The sequence below is a fragment of the Vigna radiata genome, unplaced genomic scaffold (assembly GCF_000741045.1).
Source record: "Vigna radiata var. radiata cultivar VC1973A unplaced genomic scaffold, Vradiata_ver6 scaffold_363, whole genome shotgun sequence".
Lineage (NCBI taxonomy): Eukaryota > Viridiplantae > Streptophyta > Magnoliopsida > Fabales > Fabaceae > Vigna > Vigna radiata.
Genome location: NW_014542354.1, coordinates 101057 through 120043, shown reverse-complemented (window position 1 = coordinate 120043; position 18987 = coordinate 101057). Strand labels below are relative to the sequence as shown.

The window sequence follows — 18987 nt, the reverse complement described above, 5'->3', positions numbered from 1 at the left end:
AATATTCACCACAACCCTAATGACTATTTCTTAACCAATTCTTCATTACTATATTCAATTCTTATTAATATTTTTCTTTTATAATTTAATTAACTCATTGATTCCATTTTACTAATTTGTATATATAAAAAAAAAAAAGTTATTTAGTGACCAAAATAAGCAAGTTGTGATTTGTGATTGAAATAATTATTAAATGACATCTATCACAAATAAGCACAGTGACGAAATAAAATTTTTAGTACTAGTAATTTGTATAATGATTAAAGAAAAATATATTTTGACATACATGATTTTTTACGTTCATTTGATATTATAGTTTTTCACTTTTCACTTTCTTTTCTGAGTACTAGTACCATGACACATCAACGTGTTAAATACATTCATTTCATACGGTGTCATGTCATTAATTTGTAAAATGATACAGTGTGATTGGTTGAATAAAGTCATTATTGGTACTCACAGTGTGTCATTTGAGTGTCAGTAAATCATCGTGTCAAATTGTTATTATTTTTTTTCTTTTTCGAAAAACTATAAAAGTTTACTCTTTTATGACCATTTTATCTTTGTTATGTGTCTCAAATAAATGTAAATGTGTGTCATCCTACTATTATTCGTGACTAAAATAACAATTTATTAATTAAGAGAAGAGAAAAAAAAATTAGAATTGAAAACTTATTGATGGCAATGACTCACAATCACATGAACCAAATGGTTAAATAAATGCATAGTTTGTTGAGCTTCGCCAATTTGATATTCCTACTTCCAACAATGTGTAATGAAGTTGTACATTGTCTAATCCTTGTCCTCTGAAGAATACCACAATCAACCTCGCTATAAGCAATATTTAAGCTCAAACAATAATAGTTTCACTTGTTTTGTTTGGTATGAACCATGATGCCTTGGCCACCAAATAAGATATAAGATGAACATGCAGAAGCTATAGCACAAGATCCATCAAGACACATTGACCAAAACCCACATGCAACTTTGTATACATTACTTTGTGTCCCAAAACAATGAATAACGTTGTTACTCTCTTTGCCTTCTCAAACACTTCAAATATATAGCTTCAACTTTACAACATTTTTAGTTTGCAGATAGTGATTTTCTTTAATAGCTTTTCTAGTGGAATATTTCTTAGAACACCCCATTTGTGCCTCATCCTCCATCTGCACCTCCTTCATCTCATTTGTACACTCACAAAACGACACCATCCTCTTTCAAATATTCTTCATCTCATTTGTACTCACAGAAATTAAATTTCGAAATCTAATAAATAGAAAAACTCTAACACATAATCCTATTTCAAAACCCAATAAATAAAAATTTTAGGACTAAATTTTGAAATTAGATTTCTGAAAATCCAAAGTTGGATTTTAAATATTTAGAAATTCGTTAAATCTGAATTTAAAATATGAGAAAACTTAGAATCGGATTTTGAAATTTGAAAATTCACAACCACATTTTGAATTAAAGGAAATTCAAAACCAAGTTTCAAAATACTGAAAAATTTAAAATCAGATTTCAAAATCTAAAATTAGATTTCAAAATCCAATTTCTAAAAATCCAAACTGAATTTTAAAATCTGAAAAAAATCATCATCAAATTTTGAAATCTGAAAAATTCAGAATGAATTTTCAAAATCCAGAAAATTTCGAAACTGAAATCTGTGAAATATATATAATCTATAAGGTTATAATGGGTACCACGGTGAAATTGGAGAGGACAAAAGAAAAATACGGGGTGCAAGAAAGAAAGCCAAAAAAAAAAAGACACCCCCAAGTTTCTTCCTCTACTCTTTTAGTTTCTTTATGCACTTTTTTATATGCACAACAGAAGGATGTTGAAAAAGTCTAAATTGTCCATGCTTTAGATTTTTTAATTGCGAAATCTAGAAATATACTTTTTGGATTGCATAATTTATTTGAAATTATTTATGGATCTAGAAATGTATTCTAAATTACTAAATTACATAAAACATATTTTGGATTATGCAATATAAAAATGTATTTTAGATTATACAATTTAAAAACATATTATAAATTAAATAATTCAAAATATATTTTCTAATTTAAAATATATTATTGTATATAATCTGCGTTTTTGCATTTTGTAATTTGAAATATATTTTAGATTTTAAATTGTACATTGTAAAATAGAAAATTGAATTATCCAATGCAAAATATTTTCAATCCATGAACAATTTGAACTTTATCCAAGTAAAGAAAGAAAGTGTTATGTTTTTGAAAGAAATTATCCAAAATTAAACTTGGATCATAAAATTACAATCTAATTGCATTTTACATAAAGGATGTAAGAATGTTTCTTCTTCTACCACTCCATATTTTTTCTTGTACTCCTACATTTTTTAAAAATTTCAAAACTATTTTTTACATTTTAAAAAACTCTATATCTCATTTTTTTTCTTCAATAAATATCGAAATCTATTAAAAAATTCTTCAATAAATTTTGAAATTCGTTAAAAGATTTTCTAAATCTTTAATAAATTTTGAAATCGGTTGAAATTTTCAAAAAAAAACTTTTAACGAGAATTTATTAAAGAATATTATTTTTGGAATACAAGAGTGCAGGAAGAAACACTCGAGATGTAATTGGAGTCTAAAGAACAATTTGAAAAAACACAAAAAGAAACATTTTCATAACTATTTCTTCCTTTATCCCTGTACTTTCTTGTTCCACCTTCTTAATATAAATAAAATGTACTAATATGCTTTTACCATATTATAATCAGAATAAATTTTAGATTCTAGAAGAATACTTTTTACGTTATATAATCAAGAATGTTGATATTACGTATTTTGAAATAAAATATTACTATATAATCTAAAATATTAGAATTACGTTATAATAAAAGACACATTAGTGCAAAATCGTTGTTTAACGTCACTCCTTAGACATCGGTTATGAAGCGGCGAGACGTATATGACTGACCAGTGGCATTTTCGTAAATAAGTTGGCCATATAGATGTCGGTTTGTGGGTAGACTGGCATCTATGATAGTGTAGACGTCAGTTTCACCCTAAATAGACGTTCATGGGTCTGACAGGTAGATGAGAAGTCAGTCTATTTCTACTATATAGACGTTGGTTACGGGGGGCTAGACGTCTATCTTGCTCCAATTAATGCGATTCACCTACCTCGCAAGCGCGTAGACGTCACTTGGTACAGGACCGACGTCTATTGGACTGATCGGTTATTGAAAAGTCACTTCGTTCAGCGCTTTGGATGTCAGCGCCCTGTCGTCCGGCATCTAAATGGCCTGAAAAGGCAGTTGAATAGTTTCTTGGACGTCGGTTTATTCAGACAGCCGACGTCTATTTGGCTGCAATTAATGCGATTCACTTACCCCGCAGAAAAATAGATGTCCCTTTGTTCAGGACCAACATCTATTAGTGCATAGACGTCGGCCCCCCAGGTCCCCGTCATCTACTGGATTGACCGGTTATTGAAAAGTCACTTCGTTTAGCGCTTTAGACGTCAAATTACTCCTGCATCCGATGTCTAAATGGCCTAAAAAAGGTAGGTGAAAAGTCTCTTGGACGTTAGATTAGTGATGTAGCCGACGTCTATAGACGTCGGTTGGTACGATGATCGACACATAAATTCATCTTAAATAAACCGCGAACTCGCAGTTACTCGCACATCATCTTCTTCCTCCTCTCCTTTTCTCTCTCTCGCAGTATTGCATTGTAGGTGCTTTTTTTTTTTTTTTATTTCAACCGTTTAAACTTTGTTTTAGTCCGATTAAATTGGTGTCTATCATCTAATAACAATTAAAATGTGTTTTCGTTGTGTTTTAGTGCAATTTTGATCCTCTCTTTGGGTATCATAGTACCACATTCTACCACATTCTCCCATTGCTAGCTTCCTCACAAGAAAAGCGATGTCTTTTGGATGTTTTATGGCGTTTCGACTCAAAATGGAACTTGGGTCCTTATCTAGTTCGTGTCATCGTAATCTTTCCCTTTTGCAGTTGAATGGGAACTAGGCATGGACCCAGGTTCTGTTTTGGGTTGAAATGTCATAAGAGATGCAAAAGACACAAACTTTTTTGGTTGGGAAACTAGCGAAGGGAGAGTGTGCTACTAGGCTATCTTAAAACAGGACCAAAATTGCACTAAAACACAACTGCTATCTTAAACGTCGGTTAGTGCTATGTCGGACGTCTATAGTGACCATATACGTCGGTTAGTAACATGTTCGACCTCTATATTTCCGTAGACGTCAGCTAAGGCATAGGCCGACGTCTATATAGTGCCATTAAACGTCGGTTGAGGCCTAATCCGATGTCTATATAGTGATCTTCGACGTCGGGGATGGCACGAACTGACGTCTAAATAAACATCGGTTATTTGAAATTTCGACGTTCAATTAACGTCACTCGTATAGACGCCGATTGTGGAAGTGACATATGTTTAAAACCTTTTCTGCACTAATGACAAGATTACTCAATTTGAAACAGAATAATAAGTTGTCATCAAATTGGGTTATAAAAATTAATGTTGCTCCCTAATACTACACAAATCCGGTGCATGTGTTTGTGGCTTATTTTGTTATGTGAAATTTGGAAGATAGACTTTCTTTTTGTGTTTTTTTTATAAGGATTAGAGTAACTCTATCGTTCCTCTTCAATTTATTTTTATAATTGATGATGAAAAATGAATTTGGAATTAAATAATAAAAAACAATATTTTAGAATAGATAATTCAGAAGAATATTTCATATTAGATCATCTGGAACAATAATTAGTCTTATAGCACCAAAGTGATTTGTAGTATAACCTTTTGTCTTCTGACAATGATAGTGGCAATGAAAGAGGCGACAACAAAGATAATAGTTTGAGCTTTTAACCTCACCATGAAAATGCATTTGAAAAAGTATGGTGGTGCAGAAAGTAAATGAAAGTTTAGTTTAGGAATACAACGAAAAAAGAGAGTTTAAAATCTATTTAAAAATTCACTAATATTTCAGGAATTTTATCGGTAGTTAAACCATTTATAATGTAATATCTGTTCATTTTTAATTCGTTTTATTCATATATCAACATTAGGTCACAGCATAAAAATTAATCCTTATTCTTACCAAAAAGATATACAAATTCACTAAAAAAAGATTTTATTTATATATTATTCAATCACTTTTATATAAATCCACGAACAACTAAAAGTTAATTAAATGCAAGATTTTAGTTTAGCTCATCAAGGTAAAGTAAATTGCAAGTAAACCATGAACTAAAACTAACTTGATTCAAGTTTTTCTCTTCCTTCAATGAAAAACTAAGAAAACACAAGAATGTAATATATATCAAAATAATCAAAAAAGAAAAAAACTTAACAATAAAGATTAATTACACTATTTTTTACATATACAGGTCCAGAGTAAAGTAAATATTTTGTTCTTTCAATAATTATATAGATAGCATGTCACAAATAAGAATCAAATGGGTCATTTACCCTAAAGTTTACAATGAAATTACACTACAGCTAGGCAATTTAGATTACCTGAACATTCGCCAAATTATTTATTGCACCAAGACCAGCACTTTAAGTCTTTATAAGCCTCTTTTCCTTTTTCTTAAAAAAGAAAGAAAAAGTAAAGCAAGGAATGGCATTTTGTTTTGGTAAATGAGGAACGAAAGTAACAGTTATAGAACCATAGGCACGATTCGATCAGCATCTGCAACTTTAAATGTTTTAGATTGCTTGCTAACCATTGGCTCAACACCCAACCATTTTTGAATATGTTGGAATACTGTCTCATCTCGTAATATTCCACGATGAGAAGCACCAACTCCCACCCTTTCAGTGGCTTTCAGTCCATCAGCCTGTTATATGACAACACAAGAACTCCATAAATTACTACTGATAAACTATCCATTATATTTTATTTTACTGAATCACGCGTTTATAGAATAAGTAATTGCTATCATAAGATAATTTTGTAAGTACTACTACATTAAGAGAGCATCACGCAGTTCAAACAAATGCCCTTGAAGGCATTACTCTGTGCTCAAAGCAATTTACAAAAATTTCAAGGTAAGTGTTCTACAAAATACAGAAAGATCGGAGAGAGTACCTTCGCAGATTCAGCAGGAACTGTTCCATCCCCATCCACATAAGAATATAGTGGCTGAAAGAAACATAGACGAGGAAATTTCTTAATACATGTATGCACAGACACAGCAGCGTATTATTAGCAAGAAATGAAATATATCCTAGGAACAGAAAGAAAAACAAAATACAGAGTCAAAATAGAAAAAATTATGTAAACTTTCTAAAATCTTTCACACCAGTTATAGATATTTTCTTAAAACTAACTTGAATTAAAACAATGCGAGGGGAAAAGATACACCCTTCTAAAAATGGAAGGAACTGCAAAAAGCAGCAGCCCGCCCTTAAATTATGGTATTCTTATTTTTATCAAAACCCTTAAAAGCCAAAAAAAGCAAACAAAAGTCGTGTTGTAAATTGGCACTAGTTTATGAGAGAATATCTCTATATACTATTCACATTATATTTGTAATTATTACAGGAAAATTTTCATTTTCCGTCTTTCCCTCCGTAGGTTAAGCCTATTAATAATTCCATCTTTCCCTTAGTAGGATTAGCCTACTCCGAGCTTCCATCTTTCCCTTAATAAGTTTATTTTGTTCATATTTTCCATCTTTCCTTTTAACAGGATTAATTTTATAAATATGGCTTAGAGCTTGTATAGGATCATAAAATCCGATATATCACTTGTACTAAGCCTATTGTTATATATCATTGCCAAAACAAGATTAGATCTTTGTCAAAAAGGAACCTTTAATTATTGTGACAATGATGAATTGGAAAATCAGAAAAAATGCATGAATGAAAATACACAAGATGAATCCAACATCCATACCTAAATGAGTGGGAGCAGAGGACAAAATGGATAAAATCAAGTAAAAACATGACTGTTTAACTGTCCAACATGTCAGTACTATGTACAATGGCTACGAGGGGGGGGGGGAGAGAGAGAGAGAGAGAGAAGAAAACAGATTAATTGTCCACATGTCTCCTCATGGGCAAGACCCAGCAGAGTACGGTGGACAACCTTGAAAACCTTCAGCTGCAACGTGAAACACTGTGTTTCATAGCCAAAAACACCTCAGGAAACAGAAATATAGATTAATGGACGGAGACACTATCACATTTGTTTCTGACACAGGACAATTGAAATTTATTTTGGGTTGCGGAAATCTGGTTAGCTTGGTCACCATGCTTCAATCAGTTGGAACACCAACGGGACTCTATTTCAGCATCAACAAATTGCTTGGCTAATGGGTGGAGTGATGAGGGATACCCTTTAGTTAGTTAATTAGTTAGGATATCTGGTTGAAGAAATAAGGAATGTTACCTATAAATAATAGTGGAGAAGAGAGAGATCTCTGGTCAAAACTTAGAGAACTAAAGACTTTGGGTACTGGGAGGTGTGCAGACCCTTTAAGTTCTGCAAGTTAGGAACTTTAGGGGAATGATCGAGTAGAATAAGGAGTGGCTCTAGACTTCTCAAAACATCTAGAGCCAGTATATTGCTTTCTAGGGAGATTTTCCCAATTGTTTAGTCAATTAAAAACAAATTGTCTTGTTTCTCATATCATTTCTAACAAACAGAAACGAAGAAAATAGATCATAGATCATTCAACTTTCCATTGACAATCATATTTTTAACAATAATCATAGAACATATATTTTAAGCTTTTCGACTTTTATTGTTTAAAAAATATTTTTTTAGAGTTTATTTTATCTATGTTGGTAAATGGAGCAACTTCGATGGTTCGTTGATTTAACAACATTAGAAAATTCACTTAGAGCAAGGGTCTTCTCACTTAAACGAACTCAATCAATTTGCCGAGAAGATATAAAGAGAGACTTTCGCTTAAAGCATGGTTTCTGCTTGCTTAAGCGAAGACATGTTGGTCGCTTAAGTATTGTATTAGCTGCAAAGATAAGAAGTACATAAACTCAGCCCATTAGGATTCTTATAAATAAGACCTAGACAGAGGGATTAAATAACTTTTGATAGGCAAAGAATATCCTAAATTCTCAAAGCAACGACTGAAAAACATCTCTCCTAGCATTCTCACGGACCAACTTTTGATCATAAGAAATTACTCTCTAATTATATCATTGGTGATTAATTTCCCTTTTTTGTTAGGACTGGATGTAACGTGACTTAAACTCGTGTAAACGCCATATTTAAAATTTATGAAAGATTTATTGCAATTAGACTGTTATTATATGCATTAAATACTTTATTAGTTTGATCACAGTTTACTTTACCAATTAAGATTAGATTGAAATTTTGAAATGCTTTTAAACTATATTATTGTAAAGAGCACTTAATTGGAATTAATGCTAGGAACAAAATTATTTTAGTTTGGGATTTTTTTCATTTTTGATCTATAATGTTGTTGATTGATCATTTATAATTTACACGAGATTGAGATTATAGTCAATAAATTTAGGTTCTTTTGTGTAAGAAATTAAATTTGAATAATTTAATGAGGTGATCATATGAATAGGATGTAAGGTTGTTTTGTAAAACTCAAACTTCATCTTTATTTTTTCTATAGTAGACATGGTGATTAGTGAAAATTTCCTCTTTTCTCTTGCATACCCCTAATGGTCGATCATAGGGGCACCAAAGAGATAACTCGTGAGTAATGAGTTATTAATGTTGAATAAAACTAGATTTGCAATCATTTGAAGATTTTATTTTGTTTAGAAGAAAGTAATCATGTTCTTGTTAATAGTTTTCTATTCAATCTGTAGAGGAAGTCCTAATTCCCAAAAGCTATAATTGATTTAAGTTTATATTTAAAATTCAGGATTTTCTGGTCTCATTTAGGATTATGACAAATACTAGCCTCTAAGTAAAGATATAATACAACGATGAAGAATAAATGAACTATTTTTAAAGAATTAAGATAGAAGAGTCTCGTTAGTGGTCTTCCTTTTAGGCATGTAAGAGATTTAAGTGACTCACCATTGTGTGGCAAATTTCGGATAAGTCCTCAATTGGAGAATCTTCCGAACCATAACTGCATTTAGCACGAAAATCAGGACATTTCAGAAGCAAACATAGTATAGAAACCTTTGAATATCTAGAAGTGGACATTGCATCTAAACTATCAAGAGGATAATAATATCCTTCGTATCAAGCTCAAATTCTAATGACAAGATTCTCCTTCTTATGTAGACCAAAATATGAAAAAGGGTTTAAACTTAATAAAGAGAAGTCCAGATAACGTGAAAATATAAGAAACTGATATCGGGCTTTGTAAAATTCAGATCAAAGATGTTGGAGAATAAACATTCCAACATCAAAGTGATCCAGTTTCAACGAATTTTCTTATCTAGCAACCTAAATTAATGCTTCGGTAAAAAAAAAAAAGCCTAAATTAATGCTTCGGGTTTATAGATGTACTATTTTCCAACAACAATTTAGTAACATACCAAACATCAAAAGGTGTGTCCAACGATGTCCCGTAAATGTTATAGAAGCTGACTCCATCTGGCAATTTAGCATTTGCGATAAGTTGTCGTGTTTTAATAGCCCAGTCAAGGATGTCAAAGTTAAAGGGAAGCCGTATTGTTTTCCCATTATAACTTAGCTGCAAAAATAACACCCATAAATCCTTGGTACAAGCAAAAGGAAAATTGCACGAGGATAAATTTTCTGTATCAGAAAAGGAAAGATAACATCTGTCAAATTGAATGGTTTTCATGACTAACACAATCATTTTTCACTTGACATTATAGATAAAACTTGCATAATGACATTAGTTTAGCTTACTAAGCAATAGATGTCATGCTGACTTCAGATCTTCCTTTAAAGAGACGTCACGTGAGATGCAACAAGTGTTCTGAGAACAGAACCAGATCAAAACAACCAGTTTTCCTGATTGACCTTGGAACTCATCCAAGGTGTGCTCAGTTCTTATCTAATAATGACATTAGTTTAGCTTACTAAGCAATAGATGTCATGCTGACTTCAGATCTTCCTTTAAAGAGACGTCACGTGAGATACAACAAGTGTTCTGAGAACAGAACCAGATCAAAACAACCAGTTTTCCTGATTGACCTTGGAACTTATCCAAGGTCTGCTCAGTTCTTATCTAATAATCACAAATTGGTCATTAGTGGTCAAAGAATATGCAAATAGGCTGGTTTTTTCAGAACCAGTCAAACTCAAGAACTGCAGTAATAAGGAACTGCAGCTCATGAAGTGCCGTGACACAAAATGGTTAGAAACTTAACTGAAGAACTTCATATGTGACGCTAAGGAATTAGCCATTAGGCCAAAAACACCTTAATAATTGATGCAGTAATATATCTATAAATCAGATTTAGTGATCACTAATATTCCCTTAATAACATTCTTTTACATTATAAAAGAAAAGTGTAATCATATAGTCTGAAATGTTGATTCTTTTACAGAAAAAAAAAAGTATACAAAGAAAGGGATAACTAAAACTAAGGGAGAACAAGTTATCCTCCAAAACCAGAAAAAGGATACGAGAAGAAACATAAAAATCCTTGAACATTTTAAAGCATATATTAATATATGACAACAAATTACTTAGTAATCATACAAAAAAAATCGAAGCTTCACAATATAAATCCTTGAACATTTTAAAGCATATATGCCCACATATCTTAGATTCATCAACCTAAAGAAAAGTTCAAATAGATTACCTCATTATTCCGCAGTGCTTCTTCAAATAAAGATATGCTCTGGGTTGGTCCATAAGATTCCAAATTGGTGTTATTGTCCCCGTCCTTTGTATGCTTTCGCCAGACTAGAATTTCTGGCTGCTTTTTCCACTCATAAGATGGATTTGCCAACATTTCATAGACTGATGGACACTCCACTAGCTAACGTGTAAGAAAGATCATTCCAAAAAACTTAGTGGTTTTACCGCATGCTACACAAAGTAAGAAAATTGGGACTATTCTCAAATGAATGAATAGGACTGTGACCAGGCTTTGGATCTGAAGAACTAATAGATATGAGCTGCAGACATCAGTGAGTCACTGTAATGGGTGCCAGAGAGGTTCAACAGTGTGGGGCCTTCAATAGCTAAGTCAGAATAGTTAATTGTAGTGAGAAGCACTCCGAGAAAGTGTGAAATTGTATACATGGGGAATGGTCTTAGCCATTAGAAGCTTCATAGCAGAAAACAACTCCAGCACCCATCAGTTATTCTGCCCCGTATATAGCTCATATCCACTAGTTCCCAGGGATTCAAAGGTAAGTCACCATCCAATCCATTCCTTTGAAAAGGCAATTCATTTGAACTGGACCACGCCCCCAAGGCCCTGATTTAAAATTTTAAAAATACAAGGCCCTGATTTAAAATTTTAAAAATACAAAGAAAATCTGTCCTCGGAAAAATATTTTTCCAACAGTCAAAATTCAATTCAAAGATAGTACACCTTTTCACAAAAGTTTGCTTGGGAACAAGAATTTACCAATTGATGCATAGTCCACCTTTTCACAAAAAAGTAGCTTTGAAAGCCATCAACAAACTCTAATCCAGTTAATAAAGAATCATTGATGCACCCTGGGGCTCCTGTTCATGTGGAATTCATATTCAAGCAAGGATGGTTTAAGACATCTGGGAAAATGGAAATAGATACGTATAAATGAAAAGTATCCTAAGCTCTTTTAGTTGTGACGCAGAGCATGGCAATATTCCGATATATTCATAGTCGCACATTTTTCTAAAACTTTCACCACATCAATATATTTATAGTAGGGTCCCTAGATAAAAAAAGCTCGACAAGAAAAGGGACCGGTTTCTCTGGGTAACTAATGTTGAAAGACAATCATGGCTCAGTGTTTATTTCAATCCAGTGCGTGGAAAAATGTCAGAAAAAAATCCAGTTTCTTATAAAGAACAGGGACATAAAATTATGTACTTTAATGGGGCCCTTGCTAATCAAATCAATGAGATGAAAACATTCATTTGAATACAAAGAGTAAATAATTAGTATTAAGTAGTTAACAAAATTTGAAGAATAGCAGATTGTCCATAAATCACACGCTGTTAAGAATTTATTTCAAATTCATCTTACGAGTTTTTCACATTGACTATGTCATATGGTATTGGACCTATTTTTTGTTCAAGAGAATTTTGTCGGCAAGCTTCTTATGGTTCCGTTCATGTGCCAGACCTTGATCAATGTGCAAATATTGTCACTAAAGCTCTCTCTCCCTTTTGGTTTTGTGCTCTTCAGTCCAAGCTCAAGGTGGTTGATTTGCATGCTTCTCACCACTCATGAGCTAGCAGGGGTATTGGGGGCATAGTTTTACTCCACAAGTTTACTTTACCAATAAGTAGTAATTTAGTAGCTTCTATGACAGTTGAATTCTCTAACTAACCAAGAGATGGTTAGGTTCTGTTAGTACCTTCTGTTAGAAGCTAATGTCACTAATTATATAAACCTGATGTAACTCAAATTCTTGGGGAGTGAATTCATTTTCATTGATTACTGAAACTTCTCTCTCTGTATGTTAAGTTTATATTCAGTAAACCTAATGTTCTTAAATTTTCTATCATAGACCAATACAAATGAGTGCAGTTTACCAAAAAGAACAGGGGCCAAAAGAAAGGAAAACACGCAACAGCAAAGGAATCACCTTGGAAAGGGCAAGCCAAGCAAATCCACTTATTCACATATTTCGTAAACACCTGCCAAGGAACAATGAAAACAATCACTAGTTACAATATAAGTTCCCTCCCTGTATATACATAGGACAAGGTCATAGAGAAAAATTATGCACACATCTCTGTGAAGCGACATGAAACACGAGATCATAATTCCTCCCATGGAATGAGAAATTAAATTGACTTTTCTTCCACCAGAAGCTTTGTGAGCAGTCTCCAACTTATGTTTAAGACCTTCCATTGACTTGTCAATCCTACCATCAACAGCAACAATAATAACAATGAGTACATAGTGTGAAGTTAGACCCTAAACTCATCCATAAGCATGTATAGCAGAAAAAAAAATAGACGGTAAAATGAAAGGAACTTCTCTTGTAAATTGAGATCAACTTATGTAACTGGACTTTTTGAAAATTTAAATGAGACATACTCAGTAAAACTGGGGCATAAGGATCTGTTTGGATAAATTTCTCTAATAATAAGAAAAAAATGAAATGATTTTTTCCCAGAATTAAAATTAACTTATCCATAAACTAACTTGTAAAAGTTTTCTCATATTAGTTTCTCCAAAAGCTAATTTTTAACTTAAACCTAACCTAATTATTGGAAAATCACATTAATTGTAGAGGGTTACCTTAATTACAACCTCAAAGATGATTGTTTAGATCTCACTGTTACAGTCAAATTAAAGTAGATAAGTGGAGACAATGTTTATCTTACAATTAAATTTCGTAGGATTGAATTAAGTCCTAAATCCAAATTCGAAGATTAATTTTAACTTAAAAGAAGAAGTTTGTTTCATATTTTCTTATCAGGTAAGTGTTTAAGGAAGAATTTATCCGAATAATTCATAAGTTGACTTGAAGTCATGGAAGATGCCCAGTTCATTTTGTGTAATTTTAACCCTATTAGAGTCTATAAATAAAAAAAAAAAAAAAAAAACTCCCTACGGTACATAACAAATTCAGGAAATGAAGTTTATAGTTCATAGCATTACCTATTGCTTTGGCGGAAATCATATCCGAACCCAAACAGCGTGGTTCCCTTCTCGTAACCGCATCCAACAAGCATTTCAATCATGTCGTGAAAATGATACACCTCTGTCAAATGCACACACTTCGTAAACTGCCAGACAACACAAGAGAAACACTCAGCCACAAGAACAAACCAAAGAACGAAATAATTAAAAGTTAAATAATTAATAATCAGCCACTGACCCACGATGGATCCAAAATATCGATCGCATAGAGGCCATGATCATCGTCAGGGACCACAAGCTCAGACTTCTTGTCCAACGTTTCACAGTAGCCTGAGAGTTCGCGTCAATTTGCGAGACCAAAACCGACTTAACCAAAACTCAGAAATGGTGGAAAGAGAAGAAGTAGAGGTAGGACCTGTTTTGGGATTGTAATGGGACCAAATCTTCTTCCGGAACTCCAAATCAGCGAGCAGAAGCCTGACCCAAACCCGGGTTGTGAACCCGAATGTCTTGGGCTTGGAATTCACAATGGAGCCGCCCATGCCCGAAACTAGCAGAACCGGGTCGCGATCGGCGATCGCCTTGGCCTCGTCGGATCCAAAGCACGGGCAAAAACGCATGGCTTCGTCCTTTTCTTTTCTTCTCACTGAAGCTGGTGAGGAGTAACTAGAGTGAGCTAGCACACGAACCATTTATTTATTAATGTACGAATAAATAAATAAATAATATAATTATTATTAATTTTGGTTATTGGTGAAGAGAAAATGGAAAAATAAAAATGAAAGGGTTTTGTTTTTGTGTCCAAGCTGGAAATAGATGTCATTGGATTCTGGATTTTTCGGCACTATCCTTTGTGTATGCGAAAATACTGCTCAACTGCTTGCGTTTGTGTGCAAATGTACTCCATCCGGACATCCATTTTGCATATGCATCCTCCTTCTTTGGTTTATTTGCTTTGGCTTATTGTTGAGTGTCCGAATTTACAACTATAGTCCCTAACGTTTACGAATCAAAGTTCCTATCTTTTTTCAACTGTTTTATATTATTTATTATTGAGCTTAATTTCTCATATGATTTTTACTTTAAGATATTTTGTTAATTTCGTCTTTCTTTTTACATAAATTTTAATTTTATTCTTAAATTCGTTAAACGTATAGAGAATTCAAACAATTCAACAAGACATATTAAGAACTCAGTTAAGTGTATTAAGAACTTAAATAGCTTAGATTTAGAGAGTTCAATAAAATATATGAATAATTCGTCAAGATATTCCTAAAGCTCGATAAGGTGCATCAAGAAGTCAGTCAGATAGCTCACTAGGAAATCCAATAAGCTCGGTCTGACTTGTCGAACTCTTCAGATGTTTGATCGAGCTATCTGACTTCTTCAAACACTTTACCAAGTTCTCTTGATGTTTTGTCGAATTATTTTAGTTCTCCATGCATTTAGTCGAGTTATCCAAATGTCTTGTTGAGCTATTTGAGTTTTCTGTAAACTTTATTGAACTCTTTGAATGTTTTACCAAGTTATTTAAACTCTTCAAACTCTTTAGATATATTGCGAATCGTTCAACCTCTCCATTGTACAATTACAATTTTTTACATGTATATATTGTCCTTTGTCACGTCACCACACTCTTGAGGTTGTTTCTGAAAAACTTATGGTAAGGATTTGATTGATACACATTAACAAATTTAAAGACAAAATTGAAATTATTTTAAAAGTAAGGACCAAATTGACACATTGTCACTAAAATAAGGATCATCCAAATAATTAAGCCTTATTAGGTTAAATAGATTTGAGTTGGATTGAAGATAAATGATTCACAATCCACCAAAACCTTTTACCATTTTCACATGTTTTTTATGATAAGTAATTATATAGGTTGATAATTTGGTTTTTTTAACACTACAATATTACTCAATAATATTTCAATAATTTAAATGTTTAATTTGTTTATTCTCAAATAATTAAGATTCATACTTTAATTTTCAACTACTATATTTATATTCATGTTTATTAAAATATATTAAGAGAATTATTATAAAATAATTAGTCAAGTCAATCTACTTGTAATAAATATATAAAACAAATGAAAGAATGCAATATTTTCAAATAAATGAAATCAACCAAACCTGTGATAAATTAAGTTGGGATATAATGTTTTCAACTAAAAAAAGTGAATAAGGTTGAGGTAACTTATTATTTTTAACTCATGTAAATCAATTTGTGTGGATCGGTTATGTTACTTTGACACCCACGTTTAGACTATCAATAAAACAAGAGAGTCTTTCACATAACATCAATATTTGGTAAATACCCACTTTCATCAATGGTTCACATGCTAAATTTGTAACCTCAAAATGGCATATCATACAATAACACGTCAGTTATGTTCAAATTATATTATATGTATACATTATAGTTAACTTAAAAGTAATAAATCACTCAAATATATAATTAATAATTTATCCATATGAACATATATATATATATATATATATATATATATATATATATATATATATATATATATATATATATATATATATATATATATGCAAATAAACAGCGAAAACAATCCCTCTAGGTAGGGCTATCAAGTATTACATTTACTATAGTCACACTATAGTGACTCGGATGATACATCTGCTAAAAATGTTTAGCTTAAAAATACATCACACTAGCAATTTTACTTATTTATTTTTATCAATTATCACATTTATAAATACTTTAATTTGGAGAAAGATGTGATTTTACCATTGTACTTTTTGAAAAAAATTAGTTTGGTTTAAATAATTCTCAAATTTTACAAAAGATATGAATTTAGTATTTTTATAACTATTTCTTTGATTTTTTTAAAAACTGGTATTGATTTTATTTGAAACTTGGAATTAGAACATAGTATCATTATAAATACTTTCTCTCTTACGACATAATTTAGCAAAAACATGTTGATTTCTTTCATGGAATATTTTAAACTATCATAAAATTTTAAATTATTATTTTTGTCTTTACTAATTATTATAAATATATGTTTCTATTAACAAATTAAAAAAAATCATTAACAATGAAAATTAGCATATTTATATATTTCTTTAAAAATTCAACAAAATCAAATTGTTATATGTATTTGTATTTGAAGTATCTTGTATTAATAACCATCAGTTGTATTAAATATATGATGAAAGCCTTAATGTTCAATACAAATTATACTACTTATACCTATTTTTATATAAGTTTCGGCTTTTATTTTTTTATTTTTCTTCAATTATAATATATATATATATATATATATATATGTATATATTAATTTTGAGAAAGAAAAGGTATACATTTGTATTCGTAACATGTAAGAAATATTTGCATTCTCTAATATTGAAATATTTACTACTTACTTTTTAAGAATTTAAGTATTATAACATGCCTGGTGCATAACATTCATTTCACCCACAATATACTTTATCAAATTTCAACACTTCCATTAAATATATCACATGCATCAACTATACCTACCTTTATAAGAGTTATAGAAAAGTATCTTGGATGAATTTGTTTGATTATTGGATTACAATAGTATAAATATACCAATTGATAATCTAATTTGAAAGAGTTAGAAAGAAATAAACTCCACCAGTTTAATATTAATTATTATAATATCAATCATAATAATTGATATTTTAATATCAATTAATAATTGATATTTTAATATCAATTATTATAATATCAATCATATATTTAACACTGATAATTAAATTAAATAAAAGAAAAATAAATATACAAAAATTAGTTATTAAAGACTAATTATTATAATTTTAAAATTAATTATTATAATTGATAGGAGTTACTTGTACAAAATAATTAATATTATTTAATTTGAACACAACCAACCAAGCACACATTTTTCTCCAAAATTGTATAATCACATTTGCTTTGTTCATACAAAACAATTTCTTTCCACATTTCTTGATAGAATAGGGCATGATTTTTCAAATACAATATAAATTTAAATCGAATTATTTACATTATAATAAATTTAATTTGTTTGGTAATAAAGCACGTGTAATTTTATAGATTTTCTTTTGCCTAATTTCTTGATTTGGTAAACTATTTAAAAATAAATAAAACTAAAATCCGAGTGTAGTGTCTAGAAAAGTTTAATAAAATTTACAATTATAAATATTTAAAAGGGGCTCAATTTTTATTTATTTTTTTGTTGAAAAGTAAAGATCATTAAAGTAAGTTTCATTTCTTTCAAATAAAGTTTTTCATTTATGTAGTTAAGAATTAAGTTATTACCAATATATTTAATAATTCAGTAAGTGAGGGAAAAGATGTGTGAAGCTTTGTAAAAAAGCAAGATGGCAGGGTCAGAAGGAAAATATTATCAAATTGAGGAGGCAAATAATAAATTAATTAAAAAAAATAAAGGCAAGAAAATATGAGAGGAGGAAAATAATAAATTGATATTGAAATATATGATATTCCTTTTCCAACAAGAAACTATTAATTAAATAGGTAGACACGTGCATCCCTAACATAAAAAATGAAAAAGAAACACAAGCCACGTGTTTTGTGACATACTTGTAGAAAATTCTGGTACGATACCTACTTGTTCAAAGCATCTATAAAATTCTAAATGGTATATCCCTTAACATTCTCCTTAATATTATCACATTTTTTAACACGACTCTTAATTAATAATTAAGAGATTAATTATCGCACACCAATAAATAATGTGAAAAAAATATTTCACAGAAATTTATTATTTATATTGTGCAATAAAATTTAATTAAATATTCTATACAGATAATAATGTAAATTATTTATCACAATAACAAAAAGATTTAATTAACATTAACGTATGTCACAGCGGCAGTATAACGATAAATGTATGATAAATTACCAAAAGTTAAGATAAAAAGTTAATTCAGTTTAATAAGTAGATATTATATAAAAATTTTAAAATTACCATTTGTAACATCGCCATATTTATATGTATTGTCACAGTAAATATCACAAAGTTACGGTATAATCATGTTATTACTTGATTATGAGAAAATAACTATGTTGTAATAAAATAATGTAACAATTTAAGGATGATTTAAATAAAATAAAACATATTTAGATTCATAAAAATATTACTTTAGCAATAGTTTCTAATAAAATAATTATTGCATTTCTAAAACAATGACTTTGATAAGTAAAAAAACTTGTTGTTAATCTGGATTACACTTAAACAAAATATTACTAGGATTATTAAGAAATAAAATTTTTGCTGAAGAAA

At 30.5% G+C, this 18987-nt stretch overlaps 1 protein-coding gene across 2 annotated transcripts; it reads right to left on the bottom strand.

The window, feature by feature from the left end:
• Positions 1-5393: 5393 nt before the first annotated feature.
• LOC106779582 (phospholipase A(1) LCAT3) lies at positions 5394-14407 on the bottom strand. Of its 2 annotated transcripts, XM_014667720.2 has the most exons (11): positions 14116-14407; positions 13939-14030; positions 13719-13846; positions 12840-12975; positions 12694-12745; positions 11523-11623; positions 10746-10925; positions 9504-9661; positions 9034-9088; positions 6097-6150; positions 5394-5845 (listed from the first exon to the last, which is right to left on the bottom strand). In XM_014667720.2, the coding sequence occupies exons 1-11, from the start codon at positions 14390-14392 to the stop codon at positions 5666-5668; spliced, it is 1413 nt and encodes a 470-aa protein (XP_014523206.2). In that variant the 5' UTR covers positions 14393-14407; the 3' UTR covers positions 5394-5665. The 2 variants fall into 2 exon arrangements, with proteins under 2 accessions (XP_014523206.2, XP_022632344.1); XM_022776623.1 differs by lacking the exons at positions 5394-5845; positions 6097-6150 and adding an exon at positions 6164-7984.
• Positions 14408-18987: the final 4580 nt, after the last annotated feature.